At 45.2% G+C, this 23,324-nt stretch overlaps 1 protein-coding gene across 2 annotated transcripts in view; it reads left to right on the top strand.

Annotated features, from left to right (window-relative positions):
• Positions 1-23,324, top strand: part of GPC4 (glypican 4) — a 110,724-nt gene that overhangs the window by 42,720 nt on the left and 44,680 nt on the right. For both annotated transcript variants that reach the window (XM_050964412.1, XM_050964413.1), the window contains exon 2: positions 11,204-11,362. In XM_050964412.1, coding sequence (XP_050820369.1) covers positions 11,204-11,362 — 159 coding nt within the window. The remainder of the gene's footprint in view (positions 1-11,203; positions 11,363-23,324) is intronic.

The following is a 23,324-nucleotide window of genomic DNA, read 5'->3' as shown; positions in this document are numbered from 1 at the left end:
GGCTTTTGTGTTATGTGAAGGGTTAAGTAACACTTCCTTATCCGCTTTCTATACAACATTCATGATAATATGGACCTCTGTCCTATCCCCCCTTAGCTGTCTCTTTTCTAATCTGAACAGCTCCAGAATTTTTTAATCTCTCCTCATATGGAACTGGTCCCTAATCTGATCATTTTTCTTGCCCTTCTCTATACGTGTCCCAATTCTAATATATCATTTTTGAGATGAGATGATCAGAGCCGCATGTGGTATTCAAGGTGTGAGTGTACCATGGATTTATATAGTGGCATTAAGATGTTTTCTGTCCCTTTCCTGATGGTTCCTAAAATTGTTAACAGTTTTTGACTGTGCTGCACATTAAGCAGGTGTTTTCAGAGAACTATCCACGATGGCTCTTTCTTGAGTGGCAACGGCTAATTTAGACCCATCATTTTATATGTATAGTTGAGATCATGCTTTCCAGTGTGCATTACTTTGCATTTATCAGCATTGAATTTCATCTGCCATTTTGTTGCCTAGCCACCCAGTTCTGTGAGATCCATTTTGTAACTTTTTGCAGTCTGGTTTGGACTCAACGATCTTGAGTAATTTTGTTTCATTTGCACATTTTGCCACCTCGCTGTTGACCCATTTTCCCAGATCATTTATGATTGTTGAACAGCCCTGGTCCCAGTACAGATCTTTTGGGGACCCTGTTCGTTACCTCTTTCCATTCTGAAAACTGACCATTTATTCCTACCCTTTTGTTTCCTATCTTTTAACCAGTTACTGATCCTTGAGAGAACCTTCCCTCTTATCCCACGATTGCCTACTTTTGCTTAAGAGCTTTTGATGAGGGACTTTGTCAAAGACTTCCTGAAACTCCGAGTGCACTGTATCTCCTGGATCACCCTTGTTCACATGATTGTTGACCCCCTCAAAGAATTCCAATAGATTGGTGAGGCACGAGTTCCCTTTACGAAAGACGTGTTTACTCTCCCCCAACAAATTGTGTTCTTCTGTGTGTCAGATAATTATATTCTTTACTATAGTTTCAACCAATTTGCCTGGCACTGAAGGTAGATTTGCTGGCCTGTAATTGCCAGAATGGCCTCTGGAGCCTTTTTAAAAAGTCAGTATTACATTAGCTAGCTGCCAATTCACATTCCTAGCGTAGCTGCGGCTTAAGCTGCGCGTAGTGCCTTATGCAGGTTGCCTGGGGCAGCTTTTGGCGTAAGTCTGAAAGTGAGACTGAGAACTGTAGTTCTTATAGTCCGCTTTAGAATAGTTCCTGCTATGGAACATTTGTAGCAGAGAAAGCCAGTCCAGTATTAATTGTCGATGCTAATGAAAGCTGAGGTGATGCAGGGGTCAATGTTTCCTTGGTTGTTTGTGACCTGGTGAGCTGGGCTGCAGACTAGAGTAAATGCCCTGCTGGTTTGTCTCTGACCGAGGGCCTGATCTGTAGACATAACTTCACCCTGCTCAAGTGGGTAGCACTGACTTTAGTGGGGCCTGCTGGCATGAGTACGTGCCGTGTGCATTGGCAGGGCTAAGGGGCTATAAAATGAACTTTGCCATGGGATTTTGGCCTTCAATGAGTGAGCAGGAAGGATTTTTCTCTTCATCCTAAATTGTTCTTCCCAGAACAGAATTTAGGTTCCTAATGTGCATTTGGCTTAACATACACGTGGATATAAATCTCTCTTGTTCTCTAACCCTCCTGGCAGTAAATTCCTGGACCCAAAGCTGTCGACAAAGCAAAATAGAAAAATAAAAACCAGACAGACCTTGGTTGTATAGGGTATTTTTAGTAGCTGTAGGTACACACTACGGAAATAATTAGGATTGCTTGTTGTGTTGAAGGGAGATATGTCACTGGAGCATTGTATGCACTGCAGTTCTCCAGGACTGCAAGGTACATTAGCAGCTGTGTTAACAGTTGCAGTAAAGCATGACTGACCATAGTCACCATTGTTAAGCAAGGCTGAAAGGCCTTTGGTTTTGGCATCAAAGGGTATGTTTTTAACTGCTTGGCATGTCTGCAGAAAGTCATTGCAATATTACTGGCTTTAATGTGTGTGGGGAATTGTCATGTGCCATCTGGGTAATCGGCAAAAATAAATGAAAAGTATTTTGATTAATAACTAAAATAAAAAATGGTACAAACCAGCAGCCTACACATTAATAAAGCAAACAAACAAATACACAGATGATGCTAATTGAATGGGATACTTTATAGGCTGCACTTTGTTTTATGTATTTATTTTTAAACAAAGAAGTGTGTTTTGGGGGGGAAGCCCCCGTAAACCAATGATTTGATGAACAGCCCTAATGATAAACTTCCTGAATGAATTGCACGGGATGTCTTTTGTCTTAAAAACAACTGGTTAGCTAGGAAAGCGAGAAGAGAAGAATTAGCCCACAGTAAAATCACAGAACCCTGGAATTGAAGGGCTAGATTATCAGCTGGTGTGAACTGACCCTCGTCGGAGCTGATTCATAGCAGCAGATGATCTGGCTCTGAGTGAGGTCTGTCATGTTGTGCAGTGGAGCCGCATCCCCTGTGTATTCAGCATAGCTTTCAGTTGAACATGCTTGTGGAGTCTCTGCGTAACAATGGTGCATTGAAAGAGATCAGGTATGGAAGAAATAGCAGTGAGCTGCCACTTACATGCAAGTGGTCTCTCACCATTCTCAAGTGGCCGCAAAGCATTCTGAACGGGGGCGGGGTGGGGAAGCGTGTTGTTGTTGGACTGAAATACCAGCAATGCTGTTAGCAATGCACCTCTGCACGGGGTAGGGGAGTACCAGTGACCCTGTGTGCAAAAGAGGAATTTGATGACGTGGTGATCATTTGATGCACAAAAGGGGGACTCTTCTCTTAAAGGACAGTGTGGAATATGGCTAAGAGAAAGGGGGGGCGGGATGGTGAGGGAGGGAACAAAGGGGATGCTCACAGAGAGGAAGAACGAGAAGGGGCTAGGAAGATAATCAGAGCAGTGTGTTTCTTTGTCAGGTCGCTAATTTGTCTCCCAAAGAGGGAACAATCTGACTGCCCTCTTAAGCTTGTGGTGGCCCTTCTGTCAGTGAGCTTATTAGCATATCATGCCAACGTAATTAGACCTCAGCATGTGTGGACTGCTTGGGAATTGCTTCTGCTGAGTTCCTGAGAGAAGTGGGGATTGCATCTCTTTTTCAAATCCGATCTAATAACAGGTCTGGTTTAGCTTTGCAAGCTGACTGTTTGTATGTACTTACTAAGCCAGCTGACATGTGCAAATAACTGAACAAGAGAACAGTCATAGGGAGAGCAGAGAACTGAGCCCCCATGCAACAAGGTTTTTAAACAGAGGTCTACTTTTAACCATGGAAATTAGTCCCATTAAAGTCAGTAGCTTAAGGTTCCGCACATGCATAAATAATTTGCTGACTTGGGGCCTCACAGAGCAGAAAAGCTAAGGATAAGCAGCTTAGGTATCTGCTGAGGTGTATCTTTTGGCACCTTTGTGTTTGGATTTATATGCACTATTAAAAACTAAATATTTTTTGTATAAAGAAAGGGAGAATGATGTATCTGTGTTGAAGAACTGAATTACAGTCATCATTCAATGGATAGAAATCAGTGGCTTGGTAAAGGTGTCCTTTAACAGATGAACAGCTTGTACTGGAAGCTTTGGGGTCAGTCTGAAATGTGGCCTCTTGGGACAAGGGGAGGAAGGGGTGTTGCCTATTGAAGTTGCTGCTTCAGGTAAGTTTCACTGGGTTAGACTATCCAAATTACCATGGTAGTGAGGTTGTGGGTCAAATCAGACATGGTATTCCAAATCCAGGGAAGATGCTCGGCACTTCAAAGACCCCAAATCCTTCAAGGCCAGTCCACCAAAATTGGCATCGATAAAATTCAGGGGACACTAAAATGTCTGGCTTTAGTGATGTGTCCAAAGTCTCTCAGCAGATCAGTGTCAGAGCAAGTATTGTATGATCCCAGGTTTTCTTGATTCCTCTCATTCCTGGGTGAGAAAGAGAAGGGTATTGTCTTTCTAATGTGTTTTGCCATCTTCAGATTTGGAATATGTCCATTATCTATGATGAGTGGATGCCTAATATTTGGTGATAACTTGAATACAAGCTTAGTGTGAAATTGGATTAGAATCCAGCATGACAGTCCTGGATTCTTTTGATAGTTGATTTTGGAGGAAGTGATAAAATTTTGAGTAGTAATACAAGCTGCTCTGTGTAGAGCTGTGGTTTTCATACTAGGGTACGGGTACCTGTGGGGTACCTCCACTCTCCGCAATGGGGTATGGGAGAAAAATCCTTTAACGACTGACAGGCCGGGGTTGGCAGGGGAGTGGAAAGATCCATGCTAGTGCCGGCTCTGTCAGGCAGGACAAGAGGATACAGGGCTGGCCTTATAGGTGGAGCAGATGGGTGACTGCCTAAGGTGCTGTAGTCAAGAGGTAAGAAGCAGAGGTGTGATGCCTGGGTTGTGAGGACACGAAAGGGAGCCTGGGGGAGGCAGTGCTTAAATTTGTGTTCCAGGGTGGCTGGAGAGCAGCGGCTGCTGGCTGGGACCCTAGAGGAGCTGGCCGCCCAGCTCTGAAGGCAGCGCCGCCACCAGCAGCAACACAGAAGTAAGGGTGGCCTGGTATGTGTATACCTTGAGCCTGGCACCTCTTTCGTTAGAACTTAAGCACCGGCGGGGAGGTAACGGGGCCTGGAGGTGATGGCGGAGGCGCCTGGGGAGGCAGCAGGGTCTGGGGGTGATGGAAGGAGCCCCTGGAAACAGCGGGAGCCTGGGAGGTGCCAAAATACAAGTTTGCCCAGGGTGCCATTTTCCCAAAGGCCGGCCCTGAGTGGGTGCTGAAGGGCCAGGGGTGGGAGAGGAGTGGAAAGATGCACCAGTGAGTACTGGATAAGGCCCGTTGCTGATTCCAGCCCTTGAGGGTGGCCCTATCTGCGTTCCCTGTGCAGGCTCTGTCTGGCATGGCAAGTGGACAGGGCTGCATGCCCTGGAGCTGTGCTGAAGGGCCAGGGTCAGTACTCCTGGGGTGTAGCCTCCATTCCCCGCTCACAGAGTCTCTGCCAACATCCCCCACGGAGGAGCGTATCTGCTGGTTAGGGTGCACTGTAGCTGCAGCAGTGGGGGTGCAAGGTGGGCAGGGAGCCTGATCCTGGCAGCCGAGACCACCTGCACTGAGCCCTGACTGCTTTTCCTGCCATACAGAGGGGACTCATCAGGTCTTCATGTCCCCCTATGACCTTAATGCACCCCATAGTGTGGGAACCTCTCAGATAAACCCTGACAGAAATCCGGGGAGGGAAGGTGACCCCACGTGCCCCCCACATGTCACCTCTGCTAATTGGGGGTATGCAGTAGATTAGGTGATTTGGAAAGGGGTACGCAGCCTAAGATGTTTGAAAACCACTGTATTAGAGGAGAGAGACTGACAATATTATGGGTCTGAAATACTGGCTCTGCTTGCCTGGTCCTGGAACAATATTGTCTCCTGGATACTTAGCTAACCTGTTACAGTGGAACAGCTGTTTCAAATGGAAATTGTGTCCAGTTGAAGAGCCTAATTAACCAGACCCTGAAAACTTAGATTGTCTGGCAGTTTTTTGGTTCTTTTGCTGAAAAGTATGGTCTCAGTTGAGTGTGCCAAAGCAACTTTCCCACTGATCAGAAACAAAAACCGGACTGGAAGTAAAAGGCAGGATAGTTTGGATGGCAGGCTAGCCTGTCAATCCAGATTTTGGTGAAGGGAGCTGTTTTTAGGATAACTGGGCCCTTTTTTGGGTTTCAGTAGCAAGTTAATTAGATTGAAGGAACAAGTTTTCCAACACACTGCAAAAATCTGTGTAGTTTGTGGCACCATTATACCATTATCTAAACGTAGTACTCTTGTAATTGTTTAAAGCCTAAGTTCATTTGACTTTCATTTTCTGAGCTTTCTCTTGGGTGTAAGAATAGGCAATATTCTAAACTCTGCCACTTGACTTCTTTAACTTGAGTAATATAAAAATACATGTTTTGAAGAGAGATGTTGCTAATTAGCCCCAAGGAAGGCTTTGTTAGCCATTCCAGTCCATCATATAGACAGATATGTAGGATGCAAGCAATTCCAATGGAAAAAATATATATAAAAATTCCATGTGACAATAGCTATAGTTGTAACTTTTTTCTTAAATTGATTTTGCAATACAATTAACCCAAGTGGTTATTGTAATGCATTTTGTTGTATTGCTTGGTATGTTTAACTTGAATGGAAGCCACTGCAGAACTGGTGTGACTGCAGGGAAAGTATTGTAGGATAGTAAAAATAATGATAATAAAAAACGCAAAGAGGTTTAACTTAAAACCGCATACAACATGAAGTGTTCTCTTACCTAGGTCTTGTTTGCTGAGTGTTAACTTAGAAGGGATTACTGCAGAATGTGCTTCAGTCATAATGTAGGAAATCACTACTCATCTTTATTAATTTGGGTCTAAACAGGCAATGTACATATATTTGTCCATTTTTTCTAGATATAAGTGCATCGAAAAGCTGGTATGGTTCATTAATTTTACTTTCATGAAGTAACTATTTTAATTTCCCACATCACAAGCGATCCCTCATCTGATCTGTACTTAAATCTCCTGTAGACAGCTCTGACTCGTCCACATTATGTATTACCTCTGCCTATAGCTTTTCCGAGCTTCGTATTTTAATTACATTGCATGCAACAACAATTTTAATACAGTTCCACGTGACACCTTTTGTTTACCAATACATTGTTTTCAGTGTCCCATCTACAAAAGAGTTGTTTAGTAGCTATAAATATGGCTTTTTAGCCCTGATTGGTGTGAGAAGTATAACTAAAAATTTTATGGACTCCTAGGAAAACTGTATGCACCTCTACCTCGATATAACACGAATTCGGATATAACGCGATAAAACAGCGCTCCGTAGGGGCGGGGCAGCGCACTCTAGTGGATCAAAGCAAGTTCAATATCACGCGGTTTCACCTATAATGCAGTACGAATTTTTTTGCTCCCGAGGACAACGTTATATTGAGGTAGAGGTGTAGTATTCCCATGTTTTGTTTGTGTGCGCTTTGTCTCCACCCCCCTTGGTTTCTTTTCCCAGAAATTAATTTGTGTGAACATAAATCACAGGCGAATGCCTAACAGAAACTGTATTTGTAATCATTTGTTTCCAGAAGTAAGGCATGCCCCATGCTTTAATGGCTGATTTATCCAAAATGGGTTGGAATGAAATTCCTCCCGAATGCTTTAGATCTGGATGCCCTTCTTAGAGCAGCGGGAAGCAAGAATGTGAAAATGTACTTGAATTTGGAACATGGAGATGCTAAACATAGACTTTCAACATTACAACAATGGCTCAAAATGTTTTAATGAGTCTCACTTTCCCTTTGACAGAATACTTTTATTTGGAAAAACAGCACCCAATCTCAAAGTATTTTTCTATACCATGGAGTAAGAGGCTGTATCCTCCCCTGCATTAACACTTAATTTTGGAATCTCCCAAGCTCCAGACAGACCTGATATCTGGTCATAAGCCAAGATTGCATAGTGCTGACATGGCTGAGAAATATCTTCCATAATTAGATTGCTGGTCGGTCATTTTTGACTGTCTGAGTTTAGGTTGGGAGCATGATTTGGTAACAATGAACCAAGTAATAAATCAAAACTCTATGAACCATAACAAAGAAGTTATTATTTAAATTTTCACATGTGCTGTTGTGACACCATTTGCAAGTCTGAGACAAAAGCGATCACAGAAAAGTATTTTCATATTATACCTGGTGCTGAAGAGAATAGTATTTCTGATAAAATATTCTAAAATGCAAAATAGAATAAGATAATGGAAATGGACATTTTAAAAAGTAGCATTATAATACTTGTAATTTCATAAAAGGATCCAAAACTGCTTCACTGAGTGAATATTAGAACTGATCAGCATTTGCCAGTTTACTTGTAAAATTGCTTTTTTTAAATGAAAATTTTTAAACAAAAAAATTGGTGCTCCTTTTTTCCCCCAATTAAAATTGAAAATATCTTGGAAGTGTATTGACATTTTTTGCTTACCATAATTCAGTAAGGAAAATGTTGATAGACTTTTTCAGTACTGCTTCTGAATTGTTTTTAAATAATAAAAAATTAAAATAAATGAAAAATGGGACTATTTTGAACACTTTGAAATGAAACATTTAAATTGTAGAACATCTCACAAAAACTGATTTTCATTTTTTTTCACTAGCTCTTAAGTGCCATAACAGCAGCATCTGTTGCAAAACAAACAACCCCTATCATTACTTTGTTCTTTGTATATTAATAAGACAGATATATTTAGAAGTTCCCAGTCACATCTTTTAGCATGATGTTCTGTCCCATCACTGTATTGCTGTTTTAACTTGTTAAATGTTTTTCGTGCCAATATATTGTATGGTTAGCCGGAGTTTAACACCTCAATACAGTGCAACACTCAAGCTGATATTTGTTTATATAGCTATATCAGCACTTTTCAAGACCGGTCTAACTGTGAAATGCTTCGGCGAATTATACTTTGTTTGGAAATTAAGTATGTTCCTAAATTATGAAGAGGCATGGGGGGAAGAGCGGGGCCGGAGTCTGAAAATCCACCATTTTTTGAAAAGTAACTGACATGCAATGCCTTTAAATTCAGTTCCTGTACGTTGAGAGAGAGAGCTGCAAATGGGGGAGCAAGTAAATAAAGACTGTTCGCTCATATTCTTCTTTCACTGTAGTTCAGCATTCACCATTTACTTCTCTTTTAATGGAATATTTACCATGGAAGGTACCCTTGGCCCTGTCAAATCGGTGAAAGTTGTATATTGCAGCAAGTAGAGGAAATATTCCTGAATAAGGCTGGTGATGTTTGTTTCCCGAAAACGGACTCTTAGTAACTAAGAGTACTGTACTAACAAGACCCTGAGCTTTCCATAATTCAAGCTTGGTAGGCAGCATTGTGCAATAGATCATTTGCTGCAGAATTATCTGTTGGCCAAGGACTGCTATAATGCCAAAGAAAACAAACAAACAAACCCTGCAGTGCAAAAGAAAAATAGATGTTGGAAAAGAGATCCCTAAGGATGATATTTATTTAAAAAGGCATTTTATAACTGTCTGAAAGGGAGACGTTAACACACTTAGTCTGGCAGGAAAGATGACCCAAATTGCCCACAGTTAGATAAATTGTATATAAACATTGTCAGACACTGGCAGAAGGAACATAAAATGAAGAAGAGTTTGTGTCAGCCAAGGATGTGCCAGCTCCATTCTGCGTTAAGCATACGTAACTTATTTTTTAACATTTTTTAATGCTGTAACAGATGAGCCGTTTTCCCCGCTATAAATGGTTATGATCACAGAAAACGCAATGCTTATAATCCAAGGCCTATTTTAGAGGCCACGTACACACAGTCACGCAAACATGACAGCCATGATTAACATAACTTTATAAACCTCTCTAATAATCCTTGACTTAAGGTTGCTGTCTGCCTGTACCACGTTCCGACTTGCAGTCTGACGCTAGAAAGTTGTCTTCCTTTCTTTTCCATATGATGCTTTAAGCCAAAAATCAGGGGAGACCGACCCTAAGGCTTTGTCTACACTGCCCTGATTTTCGGACTAGTGGAGTGTGAATAGCAATGTCCACCAAAGTGCTGCGAACTAAAATTTCCTTTAGTTCACGCCTGCAGCGCCCGGACAGGAGAGGTACAGCGCTGCTCTTCAGTGTGCAATCAGAATTCTCAAATAAAGAGAGGAGGTGACTTCATGGATTTAGATGTCTGAATTTCCCATGGTGATGGGTTCATCTGATCACCTCTGCAACCCTTTATAGAGATTCCCACACTTCAGTATTCCTGGATGCCACATCCCAGGTTGCTTCAGACACATCATTTGAGTAAGGTGGAGTGACAGAGCACAATATGAAGCTGGTATCTGGGTCCATGAAGCTATAGAAAAGAAGCAATTTACTAAAATTGTATGAAATCTTGCGAAGTGTGAGGATGTCATCGTTAACCGCTAATTATGCAGGGCCAGATTCAGTGCTCAGATACACTTGAAAAACTGGAGTCACTTGGCTGAAATTAACTGAGAACAACATTTGGCTGTTAGTTGACATTTCAGGCACTCAACTTGCTGATCACATGGGAAAACATCTGGCCAGCTTAGTCTGTCCCTGAAGTTCTGCAGACCTTTTAAACAGCTTCCCTACTGCAAGCAATAATGTTTTAAGTATTTAAGTAAGTATCTTGTGCCTGTAATAATTGAAAAAAAGTGTTAGCTGGCTATTTAAATTACTGGAAAAACACATGAGCTGGTCACAGGGGTGAATATCAAAGGTTGCAATAGGCTTTCAAAACTGTGTTGCTGGAGAGAGGGAGGTATCAATTGCCTTCTATTATTGAATTAGTTCTGAACAAACAAAATGAAACAAGAAAAAGCTATTTAAATTTTAGAAAGAGTTTAAGGGAGATACAGGTTGCTGTATGGCTCTGAAGGCAGAAGTCACAGCTAGAAGTTTACTCAGTCACAGTGTTGTCATGACCTTACCTATGATGATGCTAGCAAATTGTGTAAAATCAGAGGGGTGGGAAACTTAATGAGTTGGCCAAAGCATGTAATCAAACTACTCTGCATTTTAAAACCCTGGGCAGTCTTAATTCTGAGAATGTGGGGTTCCAGTATACAAAAAAGACATTGGTGGTCAGTGCTGCATCCATACCTTTTTTTTTTTTTTTTTTTTTTTAACTGAATGAACTGAAAGTAGCAATTGAAGTGCATACCAAGAAGTGTGTGTGTGTGTGTGTGTGTGGAGAGAGGCCATTTTGGTGTAAATTTCTGTCTAAAATGAATTTCTGCGTATTAACTCAATTTATGTGCTGAATAAATAAAAACTGAGGACAGGCTTTGTATCATTCTCAGCAATGGACAAAATTAGGGTCTTTACATGGGTACTGCTGAGTTTCTCCAAAGTGTGTTTTCGTGGGTGAGGACTTGATCCTGCATGCTTAATTGATTCAAAATCCCATTAGTTTTAAGTGGTATTGCCAGAATAAGGAGTCTAGGCTGGGTATGTGTGGGGAGGAGGGCATGCACATTATAACTGTTACAGAGCAACTTTCTTGTGTGTTTTTTTTTTTAAATATTCTTTAAGTAACTTTAAATTATTTACTCTTAATTTTTCAGGTGACCATTTGAAAGTATGTCCACAAGGTTACACGTGTTGCTCTCAAGAAATGGAAGAGAAGTACAGTCAGCAGAGTAAACACGACTTCAAAAATGCTGTTGTAGAATTTAGCAATCACTTACAGACAACGTTTAGTTCCCGTTACAAAAAGTTTGATGGTAAGTACTGGAGTTTTAAGTTTCATCAATATGACAGCAAATTCCAAATAATATCGATGTTCCTTTATATGCAGTCTGCTTGCACTGTATCTTTCACTATTGACTTGGGAAGATCATGACTCATGACTGGTGGTGGTGAGGTTAGAACATTGCTTGTTTTGCAATCCAGTGTAATAGAAATATTTGCTGATTATGGCTGTTAGTCTCCCATAGCAATATATCTTTCTGTCTGATTCATTTTTATAAAATCCAATGTGCTATAAATGTAGACCACAGCCAGTTTTGTTTCTGTCTCTCTGCAAAATGTATCATCGCAATATGCATGTATCTCAGCATTGATCTACGTGAATGCTGACACTCGCCCAGTGTGGTAAGAGCTAAAAGGATTTGTATTCATTGAACTTAGTCATCAGGGCTAAGCAGAGCAGTGAGTAAAATACACTACTCCTACATATGGAGACCTGGATTCAGGTATGAGGTGGGTCACAGGTGAAATGAATTGGGTCTTTATTTTGTGCCCACTGATGTTTTAACCTTCAGGATAATTAAGGATCTAAGAAGAATAATCACCCATCTTAGCTATGTGAACTTGAGTTGATAAGGAAGCTGAGGAAGAACTGAAATTGCTGCCAAACTGACACTAAATGAAAGTGCTCGATAATAAGTGTTCCTGTGTGGAAGATGTCATTTGTATTATAGTCCGCATGAAATGCGGTGTAGTGTCTCTTCCGACTGATCTAAGTAGGGGCAGATAAAAGTCATAGGACACAAAAGAAAGACATCACTTCAGGTATTGTGTGTCAAATGGAGGAAGTACCATCCAGAGCCAGAAAACTCTTGTACATCAAAGAAATCAATGTACACCTGTCGCAGCCCCTCTTCACTGAGGCTCACCAATAGAATTCCTGGGTGCGTCGCTGTTCCGTTGTCTTCTGTTGATTTAAACAATCCACAGAAGAGGTCCAAATAGCCTCAAATGCGTGGAATTTGCTGCTAGCTGCCGTGCCAGTTAATCTACTGAACCGGTTTTGTAATATAAGAGCTTTCTACTCGTCAGGCTCATTAGGAGCCAGCTTTCTTGTGAGAGAGCTCTACATTGGTGAGCCCCACTCTGGTTGGAGCCCAGGAGAAGCCCCTTGGGCCTCTCCCAGGATGTTTTGATGATGAGCTGGGGGATCCTCTGGCTCCGACACTTATCTCAAATGTGTGCTTTGGACACATGAGCTGGAGCCCAAATCATGAAAACAATAATCTTCTGATGGGTTAGACAGAGATCTGTTGAGTATTTTTGTTTTATAATATCAAATTTTATTCCACTGGTTTTGTTTGTTTATTCTTTGGAGCAGGGTATCCCTAAATGCTGATTCCACTTATTTTGAAGTTCCTCAGAACTTTTTTCCAGGACTTTCATTCAATCACTGTTCCAATGTGCATGGATTTTTCTGTGAATATCTTGTATGTCTGCTCAGAAGTTGGAATGGGTACATGTAAGCCAATTGTGTCGGGGCTCGTCCCCTTCAGGCGCGGCGGGGAGCCAGGGCGCCTCCTTACGCTCTGCAGTCCAGGTAGGCTTAGCCCTCGGCAGGTGTTGAGCGGGGTACAGGGCCTGTAAACAGGGTAGAGCCCCGGCCCTCTAGCCGGGGTTGGGGCTCTCAAAGTCAATAAGCCCCGGCCCTTGGACAGGGCGGGCAGCAATAGTTCAGGCTCAGGCCTCTAGCGGGGCTGAGCAAACACAGTATCAGCCCAGGCCCTTGGCTCGGGCGGGGCACCAAACACAAGTCTAGTTCGCTCTGGCCCTCTGGGTCAGGGCAGCGCAGTGGCAAAGTCAAAGGGGCCCAGCCCTTGGTCCGGGCAGGGCACCAAACACAAGTCTAGTTTAGCGCTGGCCCTCTGGGTCAGGACAGAGCAATGGCAAAGTCAATGGGGCCCAGCCCTTGGTTCGGGCGGGGCACCAAACACAAGTCTAATTAGCTCTGGCCCTTTGGGTCAGGGCAGAGCAGTGGCAAAGTCAACGGGGCACAGCCCTTGGTCCGGGCGGGGCACCAAACACAAGTCTAGTTTAGCGCTGGCCCTCTGGGTCAGGACAGAGCAATGGCAAAGTCAACGGGGCCCAGCCCTTGGTTCGGGCGGGGCACCAAACACAAGTCTAATTAGCTCTGGCCCTTTGGGTCAGGGCAGAGCAGTGGCAAAGTCAACGGGGCCCAGCCCTTGGTCCGGGCGGGGCACCAAACACAAGTCTAATTAGGTCTGGCCCTTTGGATCGGGCAGAGCAGTGGCAATAGGTGGGAAGAGGGGGAGTCTGCCACCCGGTTACGGGTGGCAGGGGGAACGCAGGCCCTCCCACTCCACTGCGTTCCCGCCCGGGGCCCTAGCAGCGGTCAAGACCCGCTGCGGTCAGTGGGGATCCTGGCCGCAACACACTGACATGGGTTCGGGCTCTTCAGGAGCCGAACCAGGGTCGGCTATCCCCGGGCCACTTCCAACCTCCCCCTCTCTGGGTACTTGGTCCTTGCTGGCGTCGTCTGGGGGGTCCCAGACCATGGGCTCCTCCGGGTGCCGGTCGTGGGGAAGCTCAGGCCACTCCTCCGGGTATCGGGCACACGGCAGGTCAGGCCGACGTTCCTCCGGGTACCGGGTCTGAGGCAAGTCCAGCCAGCGCTCCTCTGGGTAGTGGGCGCGAGGCAGGTCCGGGCAGCGCTCCTCTGGGTAGTGGGCGCGAGGCAGGTCCGGGCAGCGCTCCTCTGGGTAGTGGGCGCGAGGCAGGTCCGGGCAGCGCTCCTCTGGGTAGTGGGCGCGAGGCAGGTCCGGGCAGCGCTCCTCTGGGTAGTGGGCGCGAGGCAGGTCCGGGCAGCGCTCCTCTGGGTAGTGGGCGCGAGGCAGGTCCGGGCAGCGCTCCTCTGGGTAGTGGGCGCGAGGCAGGTCCGGGCAGCGCTCCTCTGGGTAGTGGGCGCGAGGCAGGTCCGGGCAGCGCTCCTCTGGGTAGTGGGCGCGAGGCAGGTCCGGGCAGCGCTCCTCTGGGTAGTGGGCGCGAGGCAGGTCCGGCCAGCGCTCCTCTGGGTAGTGGGCGCGGGGCAGGTCCGGCCAGCGCTCCTCTGGGTAGTGGGCGCGGGGCAGGTCCGGCCAGCGCTCCTCTGGGTAGTGGGCGCGGGGCAGGTCCGGCCAGCGCTCCTCTGGGTAGTGGGCGCGGGGCAGGTCCGGCCAGCGCTCCTCTGGGTAGTGGGCGCGGGGCAGGTCCGGCCAGCGCTCCTCTGGGTAGTGGGCGCGGGGCAGGTCCGGCCAGCGCTCCTCTGGGTAGTGGGCGCGGGGCAGGTCCGGCCAGCGCTCCTCTGGGTAGTGGGCGCGGGGCAGGTCCGGCCCGGTGGGAGCTCGGGCACCAGCGTCTATCCTCTCCGGCAGCCTGCGCCCAACTGAGTGCTGGGGCCGGGCTTTTATACTTCCTGTCCCGCCCCTTGACTTCCGGGGGGCGGGGACAGGCCGTGCTGACTCCGCCCACTGAGGCGCCTGCTCTGGCTCGTCCCCCTCAGGTGCGGCGGGGAGCCAGGGCGCCTCCTTACAGTACAATTTTTTTTTAACTTACATATTTCTACTTATTAAAGATATAAGGGAGTTACTGTGTGCACTTCTAAAACACTAAAGAGGCAGGAGCACCTTGCTTTCAAAATACACCAGAACTTGGATGATTTAAAAAAGTTAAGGGGTGTTAAAATTGTCAGAAAGTTGATGTGAAATTGCACAAACGGGCTCCAGCTAAACATTTCCCTCATATAACCTCATTTGAGGTTTCCACTGTTTTCTCTCTCTATCTGATGCCGCACAGAGGGAGTGATAAACACACAACCGAAGTGTCTAGACTTAGACTTACTAAATGCAGGACCAGACATGAAACAGAATCCAATCCATAGATAAGCCCCTAAAAGGGGACCAGAGGAATAGCATCAGCTTCACCTCAGATGACCGATGAGACTTTTTGTAAAACAATGTTGTAGCTGAAAACATATGTGCATATGCAATTTATCATATAATCTGGTGCAGGCACACCTATTGTCATGAGCACAGTTAGGTGTATCTGCCTGTTTTTATGATGTGAGGTGCTGCAGTGCTCTTTGGAAAAAATTAATATAGTTGGAATCTTCAAAGTACGAACTTTAGTACAAGAGAATGTGCTTAAACAAGAGTCCTTATTTTATGCCCACTGAAGTTCTAACCTTCAGGATAATTAAGAGTCTAAGAAGAAGAATCATCCTTCTTAACTATGTGAACTTGAGCTGATGATAAAGCAGGGGAAGAACTGTTGTAGGAGACAGATCATCCTTAACTCTTTCATTGATGGATGAAGAAACATTTGCTGTACAGTAAATGATAGGAAACTGTGCTAAAATCTAAGGCCAAGTCTCTCAAACCTGGCTGACTAAAGAGGAGCCCCATAGCCCATACTTAAGGGCCTAACTCAGAGGTGGGCAAACTACGGCCTGCAGGCCACATCCAGCCCACGGGACTCTCCTGGCTGGTCCCTGAGCTCCTGCCCTGGGAGGCTCGCCCCAGCCGCTCCCCTGCTGTCTCCCCTCCCCCGCACCCTCAGATCGCCCTGCTGCCGGCGCAATGCTCTGGGCGGTGGGGCTGTGAGCTCCTGGGGCGGCACAGCTGCAGATCCGTGGCCTGACCCGGTGCTCTGTGCTGCGCGGTGGCGTGGCTGGCTCCGGCCGCCTGTCCTGGTGCTCTGTGCTGCGCGGTGGCGTGGCTGGCTCCGGCCGCCTGTCCTGGTGCTCTGTGCTGCGCGGTGGCGTGGCTGGCTCCGGCCGCCTGTCCTGGTGCTCTGGGCGGCGTGGCTGTAGTGCCACCAGTGCTCCAGGCAGCGTGGTAAGGGGGCAGGGGCAAGGGGGGTTGGATAGAGAGTAGGGGAGTTCAGGGTGGTGGTCAGGGGATGTGGATAGGGTTCGGGGCAGTCAGAGGGTGGGGAACAGGGGGCTGAATGGTGGCAGGGGTCCCTGGGGGGCAGTCAGGAATGAGAGGAGGGGTTGGATGAGGTGGGGGGGCAGTCAGGGAACAGGGGGGATTGGATGGGGCAGGAGTCCCGGGGGGGCCGTCAGGGGGCGAGAAGCAGGAGGGCTCAGATAGGTGGCGGGGCTGGGCCACACCTGGTTGTTTGGGGAGGTACAACCTCCATTAACCAGCCCTCCATACAATTTTGGAAACCCAGTGCAGCCCTCAGATGAAAAAGTTTGCCCGCCCCTGGCCTAACTGAATGGACTGATTTTTCAAAATTTGCTGAGCAGCCAGCAGCTTGCAACCACTTACTTGCCTGAATTATGACCTTGTAATGCTTAACTTTAGTGCCCTTTTTAACAGATGTTGGCCTAAATAAGTAAAACCAATAAAGTCCATTTAAAAAGGAAAACTGAACATTTCTTGTCATTCAGACTTGGTTGGCATTCCCATGTTCTCAGATATGACGTAATTGGCCCAGAACACAAAATGAACAAATCCTGGCCCAAAGATATGTACTGTCTGTTATGTAGGGTAAGATTTGAAAAGCAGGGTCTCCCTTGCCAAAGTTTGGTGTTCTTGCCATGGGTCCTTGCTCTTATTTTGATTATGCAGGAATTCCTTTAGGCTGCCTCATAGAAATTGGTAGAGGTCAACTAATTCAAATGAAAATAAGGTTGACAGAAAACAACCTTGCATTTTTCTGTGCCTAATGTAAAATAGTCTGGATAACAACAGTTCTATTGACTGAGGAGGCAAATGGGTTACTGCAAAGAATCTAGATTCCCATAACAAAACTAGCTCCCAGGTCACATCTGTGGATCAAGCATTTCCAGTCAGCCATGCCGAAGGGCTCGTAGTAGTGAGCAGAAGCTTTCTTGTTTTGAACGGCTGCCTGTGTCCTTGACTCAAACCCTTTTGGGTCTTTGGAAAAACCATTGTGGGTCAAGCTGCTAATCTGTTAGCCTTGACATTCAAATTTGAAAAAAGAGACCAACGAATGTAAAGTACTGCCGTGTTTTTGACCTTTGTAACAGTTGCCATAATGAAATGTAAGTAGCAAGAAGCAGCAGTGTCCTTGAGATGGAGGATGAAATGTATGGTGGCTGTTGGAATTTTTCTGTTAAACTGACACTCTGATACTGTACGTGGTTGGAATGACAGTCTGATCATCGGAATTGCATTGATCTGGCTCCAGAGTGACACATGTCAGGGGGTGGTTTCATACTCTATCTGTATCTTTCTTAGTCAGGAAAACAAAACAAACTTCTGATGTCTAGTATCTGTAAATGACCAACCAGAAGTTACTTCAGCTCCTTGTAATCTACATTATAAATTGGGATCAAGCTGTGTAAATTCTGAATGTTGGCGGGGGGAGGAAAAACATGGAGATCTTGTAACCGAATATCTTTATCTCCTATTTAAACATGCTCGTATAACATGACAGCGTGACTGACTATGCTCCCCACAGACCATTTCTTTTGTAATATAAATCACTTTAACAACACTTCTGCATGTAATAAAACATAGAAATAAGGTACATATTTTGAAAAGTGGGGATTATTAACCACCGGAACAACTTAATCTAGTGGGGCAATGGATTCCTTATCTTTGGAAGTCTGTACAGTCAAGACTGGTTGCCTTGCTAAAATTTATGCTGTACCTCAGACAAGCTTTACCAGCTTGATGCAGAAATTATTGGGTGAGATTCTGTTATGCTGGAAGTCAGACTAGATGATTAGTGGTCCCTTCTGGCCTTAAAGTCTATGAATCATAGCAGCAGCAACAGTAATTGCTGTGATTTGAGGTTGCATAAAGCATTTAACCTTGTTTTCAGTTGCTTACAGCTTTCATAAGTTTCCATCTTTCAGGCTGAAATTTTCCATGCTTTGGTCTCTTCTCAAAGATAAATATTTGAGGGGGATGAAGACAGGACTGGAGCAAAAATGGTCCAGTCTTTTGTGAGAATGAGGATGGGGTGGGAAATACTTATATGGGAAGGTGGCCTCACGTAAATTATTCTTCCTCCGCTGTTCTGTTGCTCCTTAGATGAGGCTTGTTTTACTACATACATTTCTTGGAGGAGACTTAGACCATCCCTGACAAATGTTTGTCCAACCTGTTCTTAAAAACCTCCCGTGATGGGGATTCTACAACCTCCCTTGGAAGCCTAGTCCAGTTCTGAACTGTCCTGATAGAAAAATTTCTTGGTCTGTTTGTCATTTGTAAGATGCTCAGGGCAGAGATCTAGCTGAGCACAATGGGGCCCTGATCATGTTTGGGGCATCTGGGTGCTGCAACAATACAAGTAAATCGTATTAAAGATAGTGAGTTCAATTAGGCAGCTAATGATTTCCCTTACGAGTGTTTTTAGTGCCGTTAAATGCTTGCCTCTTGACTTAGCCTTCGCCATGATATATAATGGGAAATCAAGACTCAAATCTCTGCTGAGCTTCAGATGCTGTATTCAGATAATACATACATCAGGGCAAACATGAAATGATCAATTCACAGGCTGGACTGGCAGTAGATTGGGTGAGTCCAATGCCCAAGAGATAAAATAATTTCTGTAGAACTGCCCAGCATTAGCCGGCATCTGGAAAACTATTAAATGTTGAGAAGCTCTCCTTCCGGCCGCCCCCACCCCAAGCTTTCCATTAACATTTAAGATAAGACAAATATGAAAAGAGTAAAACGAAAGCCTTTGAGAGGTGAAGCCAAGCAAATGGACTCCTCCCAGTGGTCACAGTAATGCTAGCTCTAAAGTGCAAGCGGAGATGTCGGCTCGCAGCTGAGAATTCTCAGGTGCCTCACGCCCCTTTGAAGTTCGAAGACTTGGCGGGAAGAGCGCCAGCTGGGAGCCAGGGGGATCCAGCAATCTAACAGTCATTACAGCCTTATTTTTCAAGTCTCTTGGCTAGATAGATTTATTTTACTGAGGATTATTTCTTTTCTTCTTGCTAAAGGTCATTCAAGCTATTTAGTGACTTGGAGGCATATTTTTCTGTCTTGAAGCCCCCTGGAAGAATTGCAGACTGCGTTCTCTGGTAGCCAAACTGGCCATAAGGGAGAGAACCCCACTGCCAAGGGCAGAATTGCAGTATCTGAGGGGAGTCAGTTGAGGATTTCTGCAGAAGATGGGAGTTTCTATGGTGGTGCACAGTTATTTCAGGTCCTTTGGTAATTTCAAGGATCTAGTACCTATAATAAGTGATAGTACAGGGCATAGCTCATTATCCACTGGGAGATAGAAGGAGTGGGCCATGTCGGTTGTGCATTCCGTATTAGGCCAGAGAATGCTGAGGGTTATTCCTGACCCTCAGGCTTCTCCGGGAAGGCAAAGAAACACAAGCCAAACGAGGGCCGAGGTTCCATGGTAGTTCTCCTGGGTAAACTGGAAACAGGGCCCCAAAGGAAGGGGGAGCATATGCCTCTGTTAGAGATTCTCAAATTGCAAATTTTCTGAGAGAAAATCTCTGCAAAATGGAGAGTTTCAGGAGCAAGCTGTTAAGCTCTTGTTTTCAGGCTGGAGAACTACAACCCATTAATCATCAGCTGGAGTTTATAGGACCTCTTCCGTGAGCAGAATCTGAACCAAGAAGTAAAAATTCCTTTTGGGGACTGCAGCCCCTAATTATTAACTCTCCGTCCACTAAAGTAAAATGAGGTAGATTCTTTTGCCACTATTCCAGCTATGTTCCAGCCTCCCTTCCTAGGAGTAACCAGAGAGTGTGCATACCAATCAGGCCTCTTTCCCTTGCCAAAGTAATTCTCCTTTTGGGACATGAATGTCGTATCAGACAATTGAACTTTGATCGACAGCTCTGGCTGCAGTATCAGAGATCCAAGGCTGAATCCTGCAAATCCATACTTGTACGTGTGACCCCCATAAGTGTCAGTGGGTCTAATGGCACAAGCAAGAGGTGCAGGATCTGCTAAACTAGCAGTATGCTAGCTTTAGTTCCAGTCTCCCAGTCTCTCTCAACTGGTTTTTTAACTAATGCCAATTAAGAAGGTTTCCAAAACAATCAGCTCCTAGAAATCCTGTGTCTGTCCCTGTGCATCATTGTATGAGAAACTGTTCTTAGTTAGGAGGAGATAGGGAAAGAAAAGTTGCTTCTCAGGGCCCTCCAAAAATAAGGATAAGTATGACTGGACTCCTTCCTCTATAGCAAGTCTCGGGAGCTAGAGAACACTAAATCCCAAAGGTAGAGAAAAAAATGGATCATTAGTCCTCAGTGTAGGACTTTGCGGTAATTGTAGGTCTTGGCGGTAATTGTTTCTTTGGGGAGAGTGCTACTTTTACCACTCGGTTACATGTCTAAGGGAATAGAAAGGGTATGTGAGTGTTCTAATAATAGAGCATTAGAAAATGAAGTATGTGGCTTGTTTCTCTTCAAACCCTGAACACATGTAGCCCTGCCTTCTGTTTTGTCCTGATGAAGGCAGGTTTCCATCTTTCTTCTCTTTCAAAAAGAAGGTGGCATCTCAGGCCCTAGCAACCAGGATAGAAAAAGGCCTAGATCCCTCAGACTTTCATTAACCTAGGCAGCCGTCTCCTACTGTGGAATTGTCTTTAGGACTTCAGTTTGGACCTGTACGTATTTAGGGTGGGATTTTCACAGTCACATAGGAGTTCATAGGACCCCAAAATTGCTTAGACTGAGTGGAATTTTTCAAAAGCGTCTCTTAGCTAAGGTTCCTACATACCTGAGAGAGATGCTTTTCTCCTACATTTACATGTTTCATGAATGAAAATTGTTTTCCTTCTTTGTTTTCCCTGTTTCTAAGTCGAGCTTATATTTATTCTCAATACATTTCTCACTATCTTCTCCCCATCTGAGGTTATTTAAAAAGAACCAAAACATTTGTGCTTTAGAGGCACATTGTGGTCTTTTCTGAATTTGTTTGGTGCCAAATCATTCCCTGCGGTGAGTGAATCCTTTCTGAGAGTAAAAGGGATCCTGACTCTGTGGTGTTAGGGACTGAGATAGTCGCTGCACAGTATCATCTCCAAGGGCAAAATGAATGTCCCATCCACAGGAAGAAAAATATGGTTGTGAATTTCATATCATGCTGGGGATTTAGCCACAGCTAACTTCCGTGTAGGGCTTTGAACAATCTCACACTGCCTTTATTTCCCTCCAAGTAATAGAATTACCTGCTCTTCACATCGCATAGCTTTTACCTATTTTTGTTGTTTGAAACGTGGGCAGCAATCTTACACACACCGGGAAATGTGAGGTTTTTTAGTTACTGATTGATACAAGCCAGTCAATGAGTCATTGTTTGTCTGTTTAAAATTAACTTTCCTTTCTCTCTGCCGCCCCCCACCCCTCCTTTTCTCAGAAGAAACAAGGCTAGAATTTGGTAATATTTATGCACACAAGTATGTTGTCTATACTGGAATCAGCATCCCTGCATGTTGGTTGAACAAATCCCACGCAGAGCTTGTGAACTCAATGGCTTAATAATCCATCCCTTATTAACTCCTGGAAGCCCCAGGCAGGAACCAGGACTCTATTGTGTAAGGTGCTGTGTAAACACAACTAAATGAAGGTCTGTGCCCAAATTGCTAACGATCTAAGTACAACACAAGAGGCAGGAAGATGGCTAGACTGCCAGTTGGTGGGGGAGTATAAGGAAGCCATATTGGTCAGCATGACTGGCAGCATGGTGTCTGCATACCAGCTGCCTAACCATTGTCTAATTTTCTGTAGGAGTCCTAGCAAAGGACAGTTTTGAGGACAGATTTGAAGGTGGATAATGAGTTCGCTTTGTGGATGAGTACGGGGAGTTCCTGCCAAGTATGGGGCATCCAGGGAGAAAGTACGAAGGGGCTTGTTTGAAACTATAACAAGTGGATGATGGAAGCTGGCCTCACGGGTCAATTGAAGGCCGGAGTCCTCGTCTCGATACTGAATGAGAGATGATCAGAAGTGTGAGGGATAGGCTCTGAAGGGCGGCAGAAGTGCAGACATGGAGCTTACATTTGATGTGATAGAGCCAGTGGAGAGAGGAAAAGAGAGGAGTCGGACAACGGGCCAGAAGAAGGATCTTTGCAGCAGCATTCTGAATGGCTGAGAGTGGGAAATGCTGGCATTTGTCAAGGCTGGAGAAAAGGGTGTTGCAGTGATGGAGTTGCAAGAGGAGAACCTGGCTGAATGTTAGCTGTGTGACTAGGTAGAAAAGGCCATATCCAGAGAGATTGTGTGGAAAGAATCTGAAAGATTTAGCTACAGCGGGGATGGGAGGAGCTAGAGAAGAGAGGTCGGAGTTGAAGAGGAGGCCCGGGTTACTGGCCTGAGCGAGAAGCTCAGCGTTGATGTTGCCCACAGTGATTAAGAGAGGATGGTTGGTGGGAAGTGGGTGTTCAGAGCTCTGTTTCAGCTGCGTTGCCCTGAAGCTGACTGGAGAGGCAGGTTTAGATTGTTGTTTGTACAAAAGGAGACAGATCTAGAGTGGAGTTAACCTCCTTCCCCCCACCGCAGCACTTTCACTGGTACTTGTCTCATAACTTTAAGGCCTAATGTTTAATCCCATCATGTTCTCATCCCAGCAACTGCTGCGTCACAATTGCTCCTCAAATCAGGATGTTGCCGTAGACAGCAGCCCCATGTAACTCTGCTCTGTGCTTTCTCCTCCTTTTCCACCAAACCTTCAACGAGCTGGGTCTTGCTTGACTCTTGTAATTGTGAACGGCTCTTCAGCTCTTCTGTGCTCGCTCGGGTTTCAGCTGGAGGCAGATGTACCCAAACGCTGGACCCACCAGAAACAGGAAGTGCCAGAAATCTCATGAGGGCCTTTCCTTACGAGGTTTCTGGCACAATTTTCATTGCCCTGTGACCTTTTGATAATCAAGTGAACTTCTGGGTGCTTTTCTAAACTCCGCCTCCCTGGTCTTTGAGGTTTTCCCATCACGAGGGTTGTTGCTGTGATACTGGTATGATTTAAGCCTAAATTTCTTCGAACTCTGTGG

Source organism: Gopherus flavomarginatus, chromosome 8, assembly GCF_025201925.1.
Source record: "Gopherus flavomarginatus isolate rGopFla2 chromosome 8, rGopFla2.mat.asm, whole genome shotgun sequence".
NCBI lineage: Eukaryota > Metazoa > Chordata > Testudines > Testudinidae > Gopherus > Gopherus flavomarginatus.
Note: the sequence above shows the minus strand (reverse complement) of the source record. Positions and strands in the feature narration are given on the sequence as shown.